The sequence below is a fragment of the Trematomus bernacchii genome, unplaced genomic scaffold, assembly GCF_902827165.1.
Source record: "Trematomus bernacchii unplaced genomic scaffold, fTreBer1.1, whole genome shotgun sequence".
Classification (NCBI taxonomy): domain Eukaryota; kingdom Metazoa; phylum Chordata; class Actinopteri; order Perciformes; family Nototheniidae; genus Trematomus; species Trematomus bernacchii.
The window spans coordinates 4306544-4327557 of record NW_022987607.1 but is presented as its reverse complement, the minus strand read 5'-3'; the positions used below and the strand labels follow the sequence as shown (position 1 = coordinate 4327557).

The 21014-nt window shown below is 42.7% G+C and overlaps 1 protein-coding gene across 7 annotated transcripts; it reads right to left on the bottom strand.

Moving 5' to 3' along the window:
• Positions 1 to 800: 800 nt before the first annotated feature.
• On the bottom strand, positions 801 to 20274 carry zgc:91944 (uncharacterized protein LOC436941 homolog). Of its 7 annotated transcripts, none has more exons than XM_034131151.1 (11): positions 20079 to 20274; positions 18832 to 19106; positions 16271 to 16739; positions 13710 to 13795; positions 12093 to 12203; positions 10242 to 10463; positions 6580 to 6733; positions 4299 to 4381; positions 4123 to 4218; positions 3863 to 3981; positions 801 to 2457 (listed from the first exon to the last, which is right to left on the bottom strand). In XM_034131151.1, the coding sequence occupies exons 2-11, from the start codon at positions 18911 to 18913 to the stop codon at positions 2311 to 2313; spliced, it is 1569 nt and encodes a 522-aa protein (XP_033987042.1). In that variant the 5' UTR covers positions 18914 to 19106; positions 20079 to 20274; the 3' UTR covers positions 801 to 2310. The 7 variants fall into 7 exon arrangements, with proteins under 7 accessions (XP_033987042.1, XP_033987043.1, XP_033987044.1 ...); XM_034131152.1 differs by having other exon boundaries at positions 18832 to 19102; XM_034131153.1 differs by having other exon boundaries at positions 18832 to 18930.
• Between the last annotated feature and the right edge of the window lie 740 nt (positions 20275 to 21014).

Genomic DNA, 21014 nt, shown 5'->3' with positions numbered 1-21014 from the left:
AACAAGAACAAATACAAGAAACCCAAAAATGTACAAGAAACAATTGAGACATTTACAAGAAGAAAAACGGGATAATTGTGGTTAAAATACAAATAAAGCGATGTAAATAAGTGTCTTTAATTGTGAATTTTCAAACACAAATTTGTGACTTTATTCTTAAGAGAATTGCAGAATTTTGCAAATGTATAATTGTATAATAACAAAGAAAATGGTAGTTTTATCTTGTGAATTTGAGATTTGTTTCTCGTCTATTTACTGCTTTAATCTCAGAAACTATCCAGGTGTGTTTCCCTAAGGAATCACCAGCTGCTTAAAGGTGGGGTAGGTAAGTTTGAGAAACCGGCTCGAGATACACTTTTTGTTATATTCCATGGAATGCTCTTAACATCCCGATAGCAATGAATATCTGAAGTGCTTTGACAACAAATACATAAAAAATATCATCTGTGGAAGCTGTAGTACTGTAAAAAGCACGACCAATCATCTGAGCCGGCCCGGCTAAAATAACTGGATGGCCTACCTGCCTGTCAGCCTTCCATCTGTGCACAAACTTATCTCGTGCCCTCATTGGTCATGTGCGCGTTCGTGTGTGTTGGAGGAGGGGCTCTGTGAGGAAGTGGCAGATTTTCTCCGGTTGTGTATTTTCAAATTCTAGCGATCTCGAGCCGGTTTCTCCAAACTTACCTACCCCACCTTTAATTGATATATATTTCTTATTTTTTTTACAAATGTGCCTGATGAACCATCCGAAAATGCTGCTATCCAAAACCTGAAATCACTGAGTCAAGACATACCAGAGCCATTGTTTACAATTTTATTACTGTTATTGTTTTTCTGTCAGATAAAGCAGATAGAGAGGAGCGTAATAATCAGATCCAGCGAGACGACTGGACCGTCTGAGGTGAGTACATGTTAGAGATACAGGGCTACCCCCCCCCCCCCCCCCCCCCGACATATATGCTACATAACACTGTCCGTCTCATAAACAGTCACATTCATGACAAAGAGATATTCTGAGGTAAGCTAGAGTTGGCTAGTGTTGTACTGAGCAAATAAACATATGTATGTACTGTTTATCTATAGTCGTATCAGGAGCTCATCTCTACCTTGGCATAGCTTTGGCATTAGGAGGTAACACGGTAAAGAACAAGCGTCGTCGTCCATTTCATGAACATTTAGGGAGTAACCCCCGAGGCCTTTGGCCCGTAAATACAGGGGACTACGCAAGTCAGCTATTCAAGTTTGACAAATAACTATATAGTGCTAATGTGAAGGAGAGCACCCATAGACGTGTATATCCTCCGGCTTGTTTATGTACATCTCTAGGCCCAGGTTCAGTCTGCTTCCCTCTTTCCATTATAGTGAGATCCACTTTGAAGTGCAGCTTCGCAGTCATACAAACTTACAGGAGCTTAAGCTTTAGCTTATTCCAGTCAAACAGAAGGTGCTTTTAGCATGTAGCATTATGTTTTTGATCACATTTGTTTTAGCGTTCTTTCCAACGTAAAAATAAAAAACTATCTGAGTAGACTTATGAGTGTAGTCTAGCTTCACTGGCTGAGTGGAGGATTATAATACAAAAGAAAAGAGCGAACAGCAGCATCCAGTATAACAAAGAAGATAAAAGAGAGACTACGATGTATTGTCCTGTTCTGCTAATATAAAAAGGTATAAATAACACATCCTGTTTGGTTAAGATGAAGAAATTAAAGCGTGTTTTTAGACAATTCTTCACTGTCTTGATCCACCGTCTCTTTTGGGATTTACCTGAGATTCCAGTTTTCCCTCAGGGCTTTTCTGACTTGATAGCAACAGCACGTTATCGACTGATTGGATCAAATCGACTGATTGAGGCGGGGGTCAAAGACGTTCAAGCAAGCAGAGGGCGTTCAAATCACCATAAACTAGAAGTAAACTAACTCTCTCCCCACAGCAACACACACCTGACCTGCAGGCTCAGCACTCTCACCACAGTCCAAACAACCACTCTGTGAAAAGGCAAAAAGAAGGCATGTAGCGAGAGAAAGAAAAGCTTAAAATGGGCGAGGTATCCTTTACATAATTCTCCCTCTAAGGAATTTTAATACCATCTTGGAATGCACTATATATGGATATATATATACTGTATATTGCCATTAATATAAGCAGGATTACTGTTGATAAATACAGTGGCCTCCTTACCATCAGGAGCCCCCTTCTCCCTTTCATTTATTGGGTGCCAAAGCCCCCCAAAGGCCCTACATGTGAGGAGGAGGAGACACTTATAGTTTTCCTATTTCATCCGATTAAAATGTGACGATCAGCTTCTGGTCACTCTTCGTCCACAGTCTCCCTTTTTGAATCCTCCTCTTTCAGATCCAGAACCTGAGCGGGGGGGCTCGGCAGGGCGGTGACCTCTGCAGGAGCCAATGAGGAGGGGTCCTGTTGGTCAACCATCCTGTGGGAGGGGGCCTCTTCCTGTGGGGGAAAAGTATGGAAGTGTTAGAAAGCCCACAAGTTGATAAGTGTGTTTGATGATGTTATGAGTATGTGTTTGTTAGCAGTGCTGGGTGCTAGTGGTAGCTTAGTTGATAACTTCTCTGTATTTCACTTGCTTGTTTAATTCAATTGTATTGTTTCTATAATTGTTTTCTTACAGATAATTGTAATTGTCACAGACCACACACACACACGGCTAACAGCGTGAACAAAGTATATTAAAGATCTGAACCGGGAAAGTCTGTTCTCCGTGTTCTTTCACACACCGTGCCATCTCTAGAACCCAGTTTCCTGCAGACAGACTAGGGATGCCAGAAACTGACCATGATCAAATTCGAAAATCGGACAGCCCTGGCGGATATTAATCGATTATTCGCCGGCCGGCCGACCCCCCCCCCCCCCTCCCCCCCGCGGGAGAGGGAAATTTTTTTTTCGCAGAGCTTGCATTTTACTTAATTTGCACTTCCAGTAGTTCCACGGGGAACTCTTCTTTGTTCATCTTTAGTTGTGTTGTTCTCACTGTTCTGTATATCGCCAATAAATCAATCGCACGTGTGACGGAGAAGGGGGGGGGGGTGCAGCAGTCTGCACTCTGCGCAGTCAAACAAACTGGTGGTGTGACCAATGGCCATTTACAATTATTAATACTATTACTATTATTAGCATTAGTCTATATTTAGGTTGAAACTAAGCCAGGAAAAAAAAGAAAAACATAAATAATAATAAAAAGATATATAATTTACACTTTGTATTCACTTGTTCAGAAACACAAGGGGCGCTGCTATTTCTGTGCTCAATGCAGTAAACTGGCTCCTATGATCAGCTCCGTCTTTCCTGGCTTACACGCAAACATGTGCAACAACACTGGAAACCTGTGGCTTCTACTACAGTTCACTTTCATATTATACATTACCCTTTCAACCAGGGCTTCAAAATGAATCCAAATGTTTTCAAAATCGCAATATGGAAAAGTGAAATATCAAAATTGAAGTGTAAGGGCAGAATATGTGAAAATATCAGAATGAAGTGTTGTTGTGTCAAAGTCAAGGTCCTAGGCTACAGACTAAATTAAAGAAAGTGTTTGTTACATATGTTCTTGAAAAAATGTAGTTAAATAAAATATAAAAATCACACCATAATCATTTTAATATATTTTTCCATTCGATTTTGAACGTCTCAAATTATTATTCCCTTATTGCAATACACATTTTTTTTTATGTATAACAAAAAGTTATTTGTTCCAAACCGGGAAGTCCTACTTTGGAAGTGCATTTGTTTTCCAGACAGTCACCTCAACAAGATAAACTACATTATCCCAGCCGACGTGTCCTCCTGCTACTCGTCTGTTTTTTGTGTCTCCTCACGTCACACAGAGGTGAGTTACCTGCTCTGAGAAGCGATGGTTCACCTGATCGCTGAACTCCTGCATCTCTCCCTCCTCACCGTTGGAGTGGCAGCTGGGACTTGGCACCTCAATTCCATGGCTTTCCAAAATGGCAGCTTCTGATAGTTTGAGAGGGGAAAGCAGAGGAAGATGGATTCCTCCTGTTATTCTATGTGTAATCACTGTCCACCCAAAACCTTTTTTTTTTTTTTTTACATGCATGTAAGGTGAAAATGAAAACAAGTGTATCAGATCCTTACCGATGTTCGCTCTTCTCTTCATCTCCTTCCGACGGTTTGCAAACCAGTTGTACACTTTCAGCGCAGTCACACGCTCAAACTCAGAAATCTTGCAGCCTGGGGGGTGCACGCAGAATAACATTTCAGACGTAGCCATAAACCAGCTGTCAGAGGAACAGCATGTGTGTCGTCAGTACCTGGTTTCTGGATGACAGAGTTGCAGGCGTTGGCTATCTCTTCTCTCTTCGACTCATCCGGGTACTGGTTCTCCATGAAGAAACTGGAGGAGATCCACAGTAATGGAAACAGTGATATGAGATCTCATCACAGCATCTATTTTAAGATAAGGTGCGCCCTTAACTTACACCTCACCTTTAGTATTGATTTTAGTAAGGAGAATATGTATACAGTGAAAGCTTCAGGAGAAGGGGGGATGATAAATGGAAGCATTAAGTGGATGAGTTTTCAGTTCACATGCTTAAGTCTCTTCTTAGACCTTGAAATTGATTCTCTGGTAAATAACTGAAATGTATATATCCAGGTAAGATCATTTTTTCTGTCCAATATTTCCTCCTGCACGTCATAAAAATGATCTCACATTACAAAACATGCAGGGATCAATTCCTCCCAGCTTCCTCTCCCTCTCACCCTCTGTGATGCCCTATCCTGTCCACTCTGTCTGACACACACACACACACACACACACACACACACACACACACACACACACACACACACACACACACACACACACACACACAACACACACACACATCACACACACACACACACACACACACACACACACACACACACACACACACACACACACACACACACACACACACACACACACACACACACACACACACACACACACACACACACCACACACACACACACACACACACACACACACACACACACCACCACACACACCACACACACACACACACACACCACACACACACACACACACACACACACACACACACACACACACACACACACACACACACACACACACACACACACACACACACACACACACACACACACACACACACACCTCTACTGTATCGTCCTTGTGTCTGAACTAGCTCATGAGGATCAGCACTGCAGTAGAGTTGCGTAATCGGGGGGGTCTGCTGGTGAGTGTGCTGTTATTACTGAGAGTGCTCAGACTGCAGCCGAGGAAGAGGAGGAAGAGGAGGAATCATACTCCCTTTGGTTCACTGACAACACTGTCTGGGACTAATATGTCTCAGAGAGGAAGAGATATAATATACCTAAGAAACATATCTTATAATCTGACTTGCTTTGGATTGTGAGCAGGAGGCAGAGTCCTGCATCGAGTCAGGTACCCGACGGGTGACCCGCAAAAAAAGTGATTCGCGGGGTGGTATTTTTTCAAAGGCTTTTTTCCGGGTTCGGTTCTGGGTAAAACAAAGATGATACGGGTCGGGTCGAGACCGCGCATAATCATAACCTCTGCAGCGCATCAATCTGCTGCTGAGCGCGCCTCATTTGAAAATGGCTGAGGTGAAGGCGGAGCTCGGAGAATACAGCATTGTCAATAACTCTTCCTCAAGAGCGAAATCCAACGTCTGGAAAGCTTTTGGTTTCATCCTAGATGGAGAAAATAACCAACATCCCACGCTTTTTGAGCCAAATACGCAACTGCGTGTGTTAATAATTGCATGTTTTCACTGCTCATAGGATATGCGGGTTAGGGTCAGTTTGTGGATCTTGTGCCGACGGGTCGGGTCGCGGAACTAATTGGCAATATGTGCGGGTGGCGGGGCGGGTTCGGTATTGCACGTCGCGGGTGGGGGGCGGGAGCGGGTCTTGAAAATCAGACCCGTGCAGGACTCTGGCAGGAGGCTACCACAGTAAGACACTAAAGGACATTTTAAATAACAGGGCTGTCAATCAATTCAAATATTTAACTGCATTTAACTTTCACATCTTTTATCCGTTTTAAATATACCTTAAAGGGAAATGTTTCCAGTTTTTAAATCACCTTTTAAACAAATATGTTTGCTTTTTTTTTAAAGTTATTTTTATTATTATAGTAACAATCCAAAACAAAGAAAAGGTGGTATTTCTATATATACATATATATTTATATTTTTTACTTGGATTTTAAGCATCACTTTACGTTGTTTCACATTTTTATTATTTAAATTTCTACTTGTATATAATTTAATTATATTTTTTCATTTTCAGTTTATATATTTGTATTTAATTTATTATTTAAAACTCTTCATTCAGTCAGTCATTTATTCATGTGTTGGTTGTTTAAACATTTATTTGTTTACTCAATAGTAGTCAATAGTTCAGTTTAGCTAAATGTCTTTCCATGACTAAGATCTTCATTATTGATGAAGCTCAAAAGAGTCATTTTATGGTAACAACTAGTCAGAGAGTATCATTCAGTCTAATATAACGGTGAAGCCGCCCCTCTGTGCTGCTCACCTCTCCATGATGGACTGGCACTCCTTCCTCCAGGTGAACCTGCTTCCTCTGCGCAGCCTCAGCGGCCCCCCCGCCATGCCTCTGTCTCCTGACATCATCCCCGTCCTCCAATCAGGCTCCTCCTTCACCAGGGACCGCATCGATAAGGTGGCCCCTGAACCAGAGAGCAGAGTTTATCTGTTGAGTTCATCTAAACAAAGACTTTGGGATCCAGCTGATACAACAGGTGTTTGTCTGGTACCTTAAAGGTCCCCTATTATTCTGTTTTTCATCAATATATTCCAGCTCTCAGATATATACAGAACCTGTCTCTGATTGGCTGAAACACCAAACAGATCATTGCAGCATTTCCCATAATCCCCTCTGTTTCAGCCCCGTTTCAAAAGTGCTGATTCTGTCTGTTACTTTAGACGAAAATAAGGAGCCCCTCCCCACGCCCCTCTGAGAGACATTTGGTTAAAAAGAACACAATAGCCGCTTTCACACCAAGTACTTTGCCGCACTCAGAGCCCCGGCACTTAGTACCCCATGGCACTAAGTACCAATCGCGTTCACACCGGAATAAGTTCCCTGAGGGAAGATTACGCAAATGAGCCGCTGACGTCACTTCTTCTTCTTCTGCTTTGGGTTTACTGGCAGGCCGCAAACAACTTCACGGCGTATACTGCCACCCGGAGTCCCCGGCCGGAAGTCCCCGGAGTTGGGGAAGGCTTCAGTAGAAGCTGCTGGGACTCCCAGCAGCTTCTACTGAAGCCTTCAGAGTAAATCCCCAGAAAGCCGACACCTCCTCATCTCCACCGCTCCCATGTTTTCTTTTGTGTTGCCATAAGTTAGTCTCTCTGCGTTGGTGCGCGGGGCGAATGCTAATGCTAATAATGCTAATGCCACAAATACAATGGCGGCTTCACAAGACTTTTCAGAGTTTTACGGGGCGTGGTTTGCAATTTGCCCAGCCAATCAGATGTTGGTACTTTTTTGGTACCACCTCTCTAGCAGGCACTGAAAATGGGGGTAAAAGTTCCCGGCACTCAGTACTCTTTTTGGTCTGAACGCAACATAAGGGGTACTCACGGAACTAAACGGGAAAAGTACGGGGAAAAGTACTCCGGTGTGAACGCGCCTATTGGTGCTCTAGGAGGAGATTCAGGTGATAAGAGAGTGGGGGGGGGGGGGGGGGGGGGGGGGGGGGTTACCTTGGTTGGTGATTGGCTAATGGTTACAAAAGCCAACCCAGGTTTTTATAGAAATGGATCAGGACAAAAGAGAGAGAATCTTTTTTCCTGAAACTTTCAGAATCTCTTTCCACAGATGGGGACACATGTTGATGAAGAAGAGACATGAAGAAGAGGGGACACATGTTGATGAAGAAGAGACATGAAGAAGAGGGAACACATGTTGATGAAGAAGAGACATGAAGAAGATGGGGACACATGTTGATGTAGAAGAGACATGAAGAAGAGGGGACACATGTTGATGAAGAAGAGACATGAAGAAGAGGGGACACATGTTGATGAAGAAGAGACATGAAGAAGAGGGGACACATGTTGATGAAGAAGAGACATGAAGAAGAGGGGACACATGTTGATGTAGAAGAGACATGAAGAAGAGGGGACACATGTTGATGAAGAAGAGACATGAAGAAGAGGGGACACATGTTGATGAAGAAGAGACATGAAGAAGAGGGGACAACATGTTGATGAAGAAGAGACATGAAGAAGAGGGGACACATGTTGATGTAGAAGAGACATGAAGAAGAGGGGACACATGTTGATGAAGAAGAGACATGAAGAAGAGGGGACACATGTTGATGTAGAAGAGACATGAAGAAGAGGGGACACATGTTGATGAAGAAGAGACATGAAGAAGAGGGGACACATGTTGATGAAGAAGAGACATGAAGAAGAGGGGACACATGTTGATGAAGAAGAGACATGAAGAAGAGGGGACACATGTTGATGTAGAAGAGACATGAAGAAGAGGGGACACATGTTGATGTAGAAGAGACATGAAGAAGAGGGGACACATGTTGATGAAGAAGAGACATGAAGAAGAGGGGACACATGTTGATGAAGAAGAGACATGAAGAAGAGGGGACACATGTTGATGAAGAAGAGACATGAAGAAGAGGGGACACATGTTGATGAAGAAGAGACATGAAGAAGAGGGGGACACATGTTGATGTAGAAGAGACATGAAGAAGAGGGGACACATGTTGATGTAGAAGAGACATGAAGAAGAGGGGGACACATGTTGATGTAGAAGAGACATGAAGAAGAGGGGACACATGTTGATGAAGAAGAGACATGAAGAAGAGGGGACACATGTTGATGTAGAAGAGACATGAAGAAGAGGGGACACATGTTGATGAAGAAGAGACATGAAGAAGAGGGGACACATGTTGATGAAGAAGAGACATGAAGAAGAGGGGACACATGTTGATGAAGAAGAGACATGAAGAAGAGGGGACACATGTTGATGAAGAAGAGACATGAAGAAGAGGGGACACATGTTGATGTAGAAGAGACATGAAGAAGAGGGGACACATGTTGATGTAGAAGAGACATGAAGAAGAGGGGACACATGTTGATGAAGAAGAGACATGAAGAAGAGGGGACACATGTTGATGAAGAAGAGACATGAAGAAGAGGGGACACATGTTGATGAAGAAGAGACATGAAGAAGAGGGGACACATGTTGATGAAGAAGAGACATGAAGAAGAGGGGACACATGTTGATGTAGAAGAGACATGAAGAAGAGGGGACACATGTTGATGAAGAAGAGACATGAAGAAGAGGGGACACATGTTGATGAAGAAGAGACATGAAGAAGAGGGGACACATGTTGATGTAGAAGAGACATGAAAAAGTGTATTTTGCATAATAGGTGACCTTTAACAAAAGTATCTTGCACTTAAAGGTCATGTTCTAAGGTGGGGATGGCTGTATCACACATACATAAATAAAACAACCCTTTGCCAACAATTCTGCTAAATAAATCACCTAAGGCTCTTTTTTAGAATACATAATATGCAGTGCTCTCATTTAGCAAAGACTTCCAGATATGTTGTTGCATGTTGCATCTTGTTTTTGCTAAGTTATAACTCAACTCCTACACTGAGCTCAAACTAAGCAACATTCTGCTACGATGACAAAGTCAAGAGGATTTCACGAGTATGGAGCTTCTTCGCTTGGATCTGAATCCTCTAGTTCAGCGGTTTCAACTCAGGGCCCACTTAACAATCTAAAAATGTTTCGCGGTCCACATTCAACCATAAACAATACGGAGGCTAAATAAAGTTCTGATTGGTCAATTCAGAACATGTGACACGTTGTAAATCCAGTAGTACAGACCGTTGTCAAGGACTGTGATTACCGTTGCTAAGGAGGATCGAGAAAGAGAAAGGAAAAGAGGTTCAGATAAAAAAAATGTTTTAATAATGAAAGGTTTCCACACAAATCATAATGTTTTGCTAAGTTGGTTGGGAACCCCTGCTCTAGTTTAACTGTCATTTGAGATGTGCATCCTGAAAGCATCCTTCACGGGCGAATAAAGCTGCTACAGGGTAACATGCAGGGGGGCCTATGAGCAGGGGTCCCTTGTGGCAGGCTGGGAGAGATTTTGGAGAGAGGTTTTTTTTTTTTAGGGGGGGGGAGGGAGTTACCTGTCTGTGATTGGGCGGCGGCGGCGGCGGCAGCAGTGTACCACGGCAGCAGGTGCATCAGCAGCTCTCTCTGCCTGCTCCACACGGGGGGGGGGTTGGGGTTGAGGTTGGTGTTGGGGTTGGGGAGGCTGCCACTTGCCCCTGCTACCGTCCCATCTCTGTCCCCCCCCCTGGTCCTGGACATGGGACTCACGCTGTGCTGGCTTTCACTCCACCTCAGCCCTTCAGTCGGGACAAAACCAACGGCCACCATCAGTGACACCAGATTAGGCTAATTGGAAATGGACTTAATTGGGTTAACTGACACACTCCTGTAGACCTGCCTGACCGTGTTTTTTTCAGTCAGAATTTAACAACAAATGCCTGCTTTGAAATATGTTTTTTAATGTTTCCGCCAATTCAAAGTCAATTGGACTAAACAACACTGCTTCTCTGTCCGATCCATGATGGGCAGGTCTATGAGAAGCAAAGCATTGTGGTCCCTGAGAGATTGTTAGTATCACTGTTAAATGTTAGCCATGTAGGAATGAAAACCAGCACCAGAGTACCTCCAGCAGCTGAGAACTACAGAGGGGCTCAGGCAAAGCTTGGGGGGGTTTAGGGGAATATAAAGGGTAAAGATGAAGGAAGCCAGCGGGGGTCTGCAGAGGGTCCATCGGCTTATCATGTCAGTTAAAACCCTGCTTTACTGTCGGACACTTTTAAAACTAAGAGCATCTTTGGTGGTTACTGTTATACCTCCTGAAACCAACGTCCCATCGGCAGGTTTGAAAGGCATGTTTTTTTCCCGCCAAAATTGCACCATTAAGCAAAATCAGAATCTGTAAATACAAACGTATTGTCCCATTTTCAAATGTCCAACAGTCCTTGTAAGAATCTTGCATTTCTGTCAAGAAAAATGACTAAATCTAAGCTTAAAAACGATGTATTATCATATGGCTTAGTCTAAATTAATATTTTGCCAAAATTAAACCATGTAAGATCAAAATAACCTGTAAAAGCATTCAATGCTGTGCTCCTCAGCGCTACGTGTAAGCCATGACTTAAATAGTTCAATATATATTTAGCATCAGGGGCCCCGTTTTCTATAATATTGGAAACACTTGTCGGCTCTTGGCAAATCTATTAAATTCCATTTCTTTCCCCCAAACCTTTGTAAAAGAAATGATCAAATGAATTCACCTTGCGTTTCTTTTTTTAATGATTAATGCCAGGAAAACTGCACAAAACACACTTTAAGTTCTAGCAGTTATGGTGTCTTTAAAATCTTCGGGTTAAGTCGGTTAAACCATACCAATATTTTAAGTCATTTTCTCCCTGTATCTCAGACATAGAGAGGTCAACACCTTCCCAATCTGTTACCCTAGCCTGTGCAGACCAACCGCATTCACCCGCTTAAGTTTCATTCCAGACCAGAAGGCCTCATTGTATTGATTCACATCTCCAGTGACAGGACTCCCTTTATCATTTGTCTTTTCTCTGAAAGTATAGATTTGTCTCATCGTGTCCTTGCTTGACCTCGAGGCCCAGGGTGGGGTTAGCCAGCGTGAGGAATTAAGAGGTGTGTGTGGCTTTACCATGCAATAGGAAGAGGGTGGGAATAAAGAGATGGTGGGGGAAGAATAGCAAGCAGTGGTTCACATTCACGAAAAAAAACACTTTTTTATTCAACTTCCCTTCCTCATCGATCATCATTAACCTGACGTTCAACCTTGAGGCGCTTCCTCATAATCATTCCTCCTGTTCTGTACATCCATCACACTTGTAATGATCTATCCCCCCCACTCCTCTGCTCTGTAATAGTCCGATCCAAGCCCTTATCTGAAGTGTAGTCCAGCTGTGACCCCTCACCTGGGTTGTTCCTCTCCAGCAGGTACCAGCGGTAGAAGGCTCTGCGTTTGGAGTCGCTCATCTCCAGGCCCTGCTGCAGCAGCCACTGGGAGATGTAGCTTTGGCTGATGCCTGCGGGCACAAATAGAGGCGTGTTATCTCCCCACATTCATTTATAGACACTGATTTATTTCACGCTGCACTCACAGTCGGGTTTGTGAGATCGGCCGGGAGCCAGGCGCTGAAAAACTCCTGTTACGCTAATGAAGACGTCCCGATATCAATGGGTTTAATTGAGGACGTGATTTGCTGCAATACGTTGGTGAACATACTGCTGCAACGTAACCAGATTGATGATCACAATTATTTTGAACAACAACGTCACTTCTTATTCTACAGAAGAATCCACAGGGTGTTTGAGAATAATCAATGATGTGTTGCATGTCCAAACAACTCCATAATAACAGCAGGTAAATAGATGTTTCCTCTACATCTACTGTAGATTACTCCTGTATATTTAGTTGACTAAAATCCAATGACATTAATGGCGCGTTTCCACTGCAGCGCGGAGCACGGTTTAAGAGGGCTGTGACGTCAGCGGCCCGTCTTTGGTTGCGTTTCCACTTGGCCTAGTACCGGCCGGCGGGTCCTAATTCACAGTTTTTCTGGCCTCATAAAATCGCGGGTCTAGGGCCAGAGACAACCAGGCTGAGTCGGGCTGAGTATGCTAAACTAGAGAGAGCATCGCTGGCAAGGGGGCTACAACTACAACCAGATGGACATATTTGACCGTGATTTAATTGTAATACACGTTTCAAAATGATGCTGAAGTAACAACATACTGATACCGGTTAGTAAAAACCATGAATTAATGCTTTGACAAGTCTGCAGACAGACGGCAGGAGAAAAACCTTTTAAAATGCGTGTTTTCTGAATGGAGATTGGCTAAGCTAACGCAGTATATGCTCCGACCGTCCACACTCACAACAACGGCCTATACAGACATACACTGCGTTACTATAGATACTACCCCAGTTCCTAAACTGTAATGGAAATGCGCCATAAAGTGAGCCAGTCCTAACGAGGCCTAGCCATACCGAGCGAGGCCGAGCGAGGCCGTGTAGTGGAAACGTGCCATAAGTCAGCTAAAACTAGACTCACATTAAAAAAACTGATTACAAAATATGACTAAATGTAATTTTAGTCATAAATACGGACTGAAACAAAATCAAATGTGCAGTGAAAGTTGACAGTGATTCAGATTGGGTAGTTAAATTACACTTTCATTATCTTATTTTGTTAAATGTAGAATGAAAGATTTTTTCAAGCTAGGTAGTTAATTGAATCTTGTATTTATATGGTTACCAGTTAGCTTTGCAGCCAGTTGTGTTTTGAATTGCAAATTAGTGCGAAAACAACAACCTGTGAAGGCTTTGGCACACTTTAAACATGAGAAAAGTGCACTTTTGACTTGAACCGAGAAACAATCTTGAATCGGGACATATAGAATACATTTCCAATCAATTAAGAGGTAGTCAAAGTTTCCCACCCCTTTAAAACAGCACTATTTATGCCGAAAAGTATCCTGTAACATGTGTCCTTGTAGAGTGTATTCACTTTACTAAGTCCCCACAGTACCTGTCACCTGGCCCACGATGGCCTGAGAGATCCTGCGGTTGTTGAGGAACGTCTTGATCTCCTCCTTCACCAGGTTGCTGTCTCTCCTGAAAGAAGCCATCACAACGGTTACACACTGTGGTTCAAACGGCAGCCTTTGCTCTCACTAACCTTATTCACTGCTGCTTCTCTTTTCTCAGCCATCCCTGAACACCTGACCTGAATTAACTCCACTCAAATTCTGGAGAATCAGCGTGCGCCTCGGGGGAGTGAGGCTGTCATTATCTGATGTTATAATAGTCCATACCGTTCTCTCTAACAACACTGTGTTACCTGCTGGTCTCAGGCCAGTCAGACTGTGCTGAAACCGGTCTTTCCAAACAAGCCTTAAAAGTGTTTTATAAAAATAGAAATCATTAAAACAGTATCATTGCAATATACTATCCAAATACAATGTCCTCAGCTTTGACTATCTCATTCTGTTCTCAAAGATTTGATTGGTATTCAAGATACAATCCATTTCACACTTTTTCCCCATTGTGCACATTCATGTTGGGAAACCAGTCTTGACGACATCAATTTGACTGTAATTTGAGATGTTAGTTTGACAAATGTTCTACTATTTACATTTTATACATATAAATATATATGCCATCCACCGTCCTCCTTCTTCCTTCTGTTGTATATAAAGGTCCTTACACACCAAACTGACACCAAAGAACACGTCCTGATGGAACGTCGCCTCACGTCTCCTGCGTCTTGGCCATGTGTCGCATTGGAACACACCGCAAAGACTTCAGCCGACGGCCAAGAAGCACGTACGAACTGAGTGGCAATAACTCTCCTTACCAGCAGGCGGCGGTAGTGTGTATTCGTCATTCAAAAGAGGCAACAACCGGAAGACAGACTGCGTGATACACCGAGAGAAGAAGAACAGACTGCGTGATATAAACAAACAACAAATAGCGTGTGTTCCATGTTCACTCTACAGCGAGAAGCTCATGGGGCTTTCCCCAACCTGTGTCGAGTTGCCTTCTTAATAGTTTGTTAGGGTCCCTCACTTCTGTTTCGCTTCTCATGCACTGATTCGCTAAGCTGAACAGCCAATCAGAGTGATTTCTTTGGCCCACGCCCTTTAGCCGACAGCCTCCCGATTCAACATGTTGAATAGGCGGCGGAAGGTGTCGGCACGGCCGAAAATACACGACGGTGCGGGACACACCAATCTGAGTAGGGTGACAGGATGCTCATCGACGGCCCGACATCTATCGACATCTATCGACGGCCGAAATCGGCTTGGTGTGTAAGGGACTTATGTTGCATGACATATTCGCTTTTAAATTCGATAAGCAGGTCAGCAGCGTAGTCAAAACCTGCTTTTTTAAAATACGACTATTGGCCAAGACTAAGTCGTTTTTATCGTTTGAGGACCTGGAAAGGGTTATTAATGCCTTTGTTACCTCGAGGTTGGATTACTGCAACGCTCTGTACGTGGGTATGGACCAGGCGTCAATTAGCCTGCAGCTAGTCCAGAACGCAGCTGCACGTCTACTCACTGGCCACAAAAAGCGTGACCACATCACCCCTATTCTGGCCTCACTGCACTGGCTTCCAATTCAGTTCAGAATTGATTTTAAACTCCTTTTATTTGTTTTTAAAGCCCTAAATGGGCTGGCTCCGGCCTATATAGCTGAACTCCTCCAGCGCTACACCCCAGCCAGAGCTTTAAGGTCTGCTGACCAGCTGCTGCTGGTAGTGCCCAAGACCAGGCTCAAAACCCGAGGGCACCGAGCCTTCGCAGCAGCTGGCCCTAGGCTCTGGAACACTCTGCCCCTCCATGTGAGGTCGGCCCAGACCCTAGGGGTCTTTAAATCTACTCTTAAGACTCACTTCTTCTCTCTGGCCTTCTAGTCAGAGCGGAGCACGACTCCTGACTTTTCCCTGTGTTTTATTTATTGTCTTTTATTGTGATTATAGAAATGTGTTTTTATGTGATTGTAGTTATTACATGTACAGCACTTTGGCCCGACCAAAAATCGCTTTTAAATGTGCTTTATAAATAAACCTTGATTTGATTTGATTTGATAATGTTATACAATGTAGTCTAGTGACAGGTAATTCATGTCAAGAGCATATTGTCAGGTTAGAAAGAAGGCCTCACAAACTGAGTTTGAAGGTCAAATGAAAAGACCACCTTTAGTAGGTTCAGGTAAACTTTCTCTGAAATGAATGGGGTCCTATTAAGATAGGAAAATGGACAAAAGTAAAAACTCCCCTCTCATTACATTACATGTCACTTGTTAGACGCTTTTATCCAAAGCGACTTACATACTCAATACTGTGGCCAATCCCCACAGGAGCAATTTGAGGTGAAGTGTCTCAGGGACACAACGACATGCTGACTGCAGTGGGGTTTGAACCTGTGACCACCTGATCCGAAAACCAACACACAACCCACTGCACCACACGCCTCTCACGTGCTACAAAACTAACAAGGTCCTACGAAATAAGTTAAAGTGTTAAGTAGGAGGTCCGGACTCTTCAACTGGCCCAAGCTAAGATCTCTCCCAACTCTTCCTCACCTCATGTACTCTTCCACCTTCTCTTCCAGGTCCCACTCCTCCTCGCCCATCATGTCGTAGCTGAACGAGCGTTGCACCGCCACACTGGGGGGGTAGAGAGGTGGGGGGGAGGCCTCGTAGCTGTTACTGGGGGACAACGCTGCTCCGTCCAGCCCGGAGGTCTGCGTGGTGGCCGAGGCGAGGGACAGCGAGGAGGCGGAAGACGAGGAAGAGGAAGGGGCCGGAGCAGCTGTGGTGGTGGGGTGGTTGTTGTTGTTGTTGTTGGTGGAGGTGGTGGTGGTGGTAGTGGAGGGGGTGGGCTGGGAGTCACAGTTTGAGGGCGGGCGGTGGTCCGAGTCAAGCCTCTCCAGGGACTCCAGCGCGTGCAGGATCTGAGGCTTGGTCATGCCGGAGAGACGCAGGCGCTGCAGGAGGTCGATCTGCTCCAGGGTGTAGCGCGGCTCCACCTCGCAGCACTCCATCCGGGCCTCTGCACAGAAATGGGATCAGAGCGAATTTGACACTGGCGTTTATCAAGGAAACACAAGAGCAGTTTTGTAAGTGAATATGAACCAGATGTAGCCCTATTAATACTCCTCTGTTGCTCTCCCCGAGGTTACTAACACTTTTTCCTCCGTTAACTGTGGGTTTTCTTTGGATGTCACAATTGAGACAATTTTCATCCATTTTCCTTATTTTCTAAGAACTAACCATTTATTTGTAATTGAAAAAAATATGTAATTTTCAACTATTCGGTCGGGAGAGTTTGGAGGTTGTTCAAGTAATCTATCAACCGGTACAGGTACAATCATTCAGTGTCCCAATTGAGACAATTATCTTCTTCCATTTTAATTGTTTCCTTAGACCTAACCATCCGTTTAATAAAAAAATCAAATTGATCGCATGTTCAGATTGACAAAAAGATAATAAATACATACAAATAAATAAAATAGCAAGTAAAGACAGATGAGTAAATAGAAATATACATAAGTGGGTGACTGAAACAGATATATGTGTCTTCTTTAATTGAAAATAAATACCATTAAGTCATTTTCAACTATTCGTCTGGAGTGCTTGGAGGTTGTTCAGGTAATCCATCAACCACGGCCATTTCTTATAGAAAAGGTCTACAGAGTGTATTTTAACTTCTAAAGTTTGAGAAAGAATACCAGGTTCTTTGGAAGTGTTTCCTTGTCTGATGTGATGCTCTAAGAACAGAGGGTGCAAACTGTAAAGTCTCCTGAGACAAATGTCAAATGTGTGATACTTTGATTGATCGATAACGTCTGCATGCTTAGGTTTATCTCTCACCAGATAAACAGCAGCAGGACTTCACAAAGTGTTACCAGGACATATACGGCTATATTTATCTCCACCTTTGATAGATATTAAATTTAGATAATGTGCTGCAAACTTCCTCAGAACCTGGAGACAAACTTGTAAATGATGAAAGGATTATTAATAGATGAAAACCCAAATAACAACAGACACTCAAAAGCTGAATTCAAACGCCACACGTCCTTTGTGGTTTATTTATCTCCTAAATGCAAATCTGATTAAATTACTTTAGTAATGCTAACACACCAAATAAATAAATAAGAGTGGTGTGTAAAACTGATACTCAGACTGCATTCTCCTCTGAAGAACCCTTGGGTCATTTGAAAAAGTTGGCACACTTTCAAACACTTGGCTGGCACAGACACTTGGGGCTAACCTTGCTACATTTGTCCAGGGGGGGAATTAAAGTAAGATCACCCCCGCATACATAACCTAACATCAGGTCCACTCAGCCTAGTCATATCCATCCATTCATATATCTATCCACCTTTTCATGGCCTTTACCTGCCTGTCAGGCACATGGTTGTAGTATAAATCATTGCCTTTGCATTCCCCGTTAATTGTGCAGGCTCCAGTGTGAAAAATCACATTAAACTCAATTAAAAAATTAAGCAATTTGTCATGACCTTGCATATATTTATGGGACAACAAATACTGTTCACCTGTCTGATGAACCCACTCTTGAACTAGGTACTATTCAATAAGTTTGCACTTGATCAAAAATACAGTGCAAGCAGACTACAGGCAACTACCTTATGAAAACGTTAATTATGTTAAATGTGAAACATGCAAAATTGACCAGGAGAGTCTAAGATTGTTTAGGATGTGTCAATTGCAATACTGTTAAATACTGTATGCACTTACCCATCTGATGATCCCACTCTTTAACTAGGTTTAGATATTATTAATAATGAGTTTGCACACAAAAACAGCTCAAACAGGCAGAGCCAACTACTTTAATAAAAAGTTGATCATGTTAAATGTCATTCATGCCTAATCGAATTGAATTGAATATTGAATATTTTTAAGATGTGAACATTCCAATACTGTAAATACTGTATGTACTTTTTTTGAAAGGCAGCAGGACAAAGTTGCCTCACCAGATGCAATGTGTGTTTACAGGACAGAATGCAATCAGATCCACAGCATGTCTGGTTATTTTATGGGTGCTTTTAGTGCAAAACAAAGCTAGCTTTCACTCTTAAAGTTAGTGCAACCTCGTCCGGTCACTGAGGTTATCTTACCTGGTGGAGGGGGGGACACAGACACGCGCCCCGGGAGCGGCTCGGCGCGAGGGGTCGCCGCGGGGACACACCACTGTCGCATGGCTGTCAGCTGGACCTCTACAGAGACAGGAGACTTGCTGCAGTGTGTTGCGGTTAAACGGCCCCTATTAGCATGCTGGCAAACCCACAACAGCAGATGACTCGCTGGCAGAAAGCTAAATTGGCTAAGCTAACGCCGTCAACTCTGGCTGGTTCCCCTGAGCTCCAGCCTCCCATCGATAGCTGCTCGCTGCCTTGAGTAAAGTTAGCAAGTGTGAGTGAAGTAAAGAGCGGAGGTAGTGCAATTAAACCTTCACAATAAAATCATTTGTGGGTTCCTTACAAAATTCCGTTTTAAAAAGTGTTATGGTTGGTCTCTGATAATAATGACATCTCTTTGACTCAGATCATATTATCATAAGAGCAGATTGAACAGCTCTGACTACTAAAACCTTACTTAAAATCATACATAAGCAATACATTAGTGTTTATAACTGCACTGCATCTTTGAATTCACACATATTTTTGATTTTATAATAGTTGTATGATACGAGTTTTAATAGACATTATTTTTACTGTACATTTTACCAAAGTAAATGCTGTGTATGTGAAAACCTACCTTATACAAAATCAAAATTATGATTCTGATTTAGTAGTGTTTGGCTGGGAAATAAACCTTTCTACACTTCACCCTTATGGCATATTGTTACATGTAGCCTACCTGACTTAACATTGACTAAATCCATGACCTTTGTACCCCTTTAAATATGTGAATGTGTATATTTAATGTTTTTTTACATTTTATTTCATACCCTAATGCAGTGTTTAGCAAATGCTATTTTTAAGTTTGGAGACAGTTCTTTCAGCACAATGTAAATGTAAAACAGTGTTTCTGCTGCTCTTTCTCTAGCTGTCTTAAAAGTCGCTGTTGAGACTGTGGTTTTATTTTGAAGGACCGATAAACCATTACTAATGAGTCTACCCAACTTGACACTTCATTCTTGTTTTGGCTAACAACTTATCTCAAACTTGCACTTTTCTAGTAACATCTGCCATTATTCAAAACATGTCAAACCTGCACAGATAAACATGGCACCAAGCAAAACATTTTGTGTGTAAAGTCTAGACAGGGCTGGGACATAGCATGTTGCTAACGAGTTAGCTCGGTCGATAGCAACGTTAGCTATTAGCTAGCATCGGATTGTCCCACCGCGGAGCTCCCTTACCTCCCGTTGCTGTGGAGAGCAGCAGCCGGCTGGACGGAGAGGGAAGATGGGGGAAACTGTGGAGAAAGTGTCGGTCCACCCAAGCCCAATATAGAAATTAACTCCTTGGCTTGGTCCTGTGGTGATTTATCAAACAGAGGGTGGACGATGCAGGGACATATTGTCTTTGCAGTGGGAAAATTGTGTATGCAAATGTGGGGAGTCTGTCTCAATTTATGACCCCTCACCCGATACCACTGTCAAGCTAGCAGAGATATAAATATGATTTCCGGTCATACTGTACTGGAAACAGCATAGCTAAATGTAACACAATGTGCCTAAACGAAAGCACATTTCAGTAACATTGTTTGTACAAAAAACAATGCTCACACCACATATCCAGAGGTGGAAGAAGTATTTAGATGCTTTAATTCAGTAAAAGTACCAATACATTATTGTCAAACAATTCATCACAAGTATAGAAGTCCTGCATTCAAAATCTTATTTAAGTGAAAGTACAAAAGTTTTATCAGCAACATGTACTTAAGGTATACAAAGTAAAGATAATTATTGTGTAGTTCTGATTGACTTTTTGTAAAATATATATAAATAATGGGGCTCTTTTGTGACTGAAATTAATCCAATAGTTTAATTTTTAGAGATGCATTTTGTTAAAAGTAGCTAAAGCTGTTAAATAAATGTAGTGGAGTAAAATTGAATTATTTCCCTTTTAAATGTAGAGGAGTAGAAGTATGAAGTAGCATAACATGGAAATACTCAAGTAAAGTACAATTATCTTTAACTGTACTAGTAGGCTACTGGCTGATTCGGGTGTAGCCTACTATGGCTATTCTCTTTCAAAATTATGAATTCATTGTGTTTACGATGGGCCAGGCCAGAAAACACATCTACAACCCTCGAATTGAATATTCATTGCACCATCTGAAAACAATATAG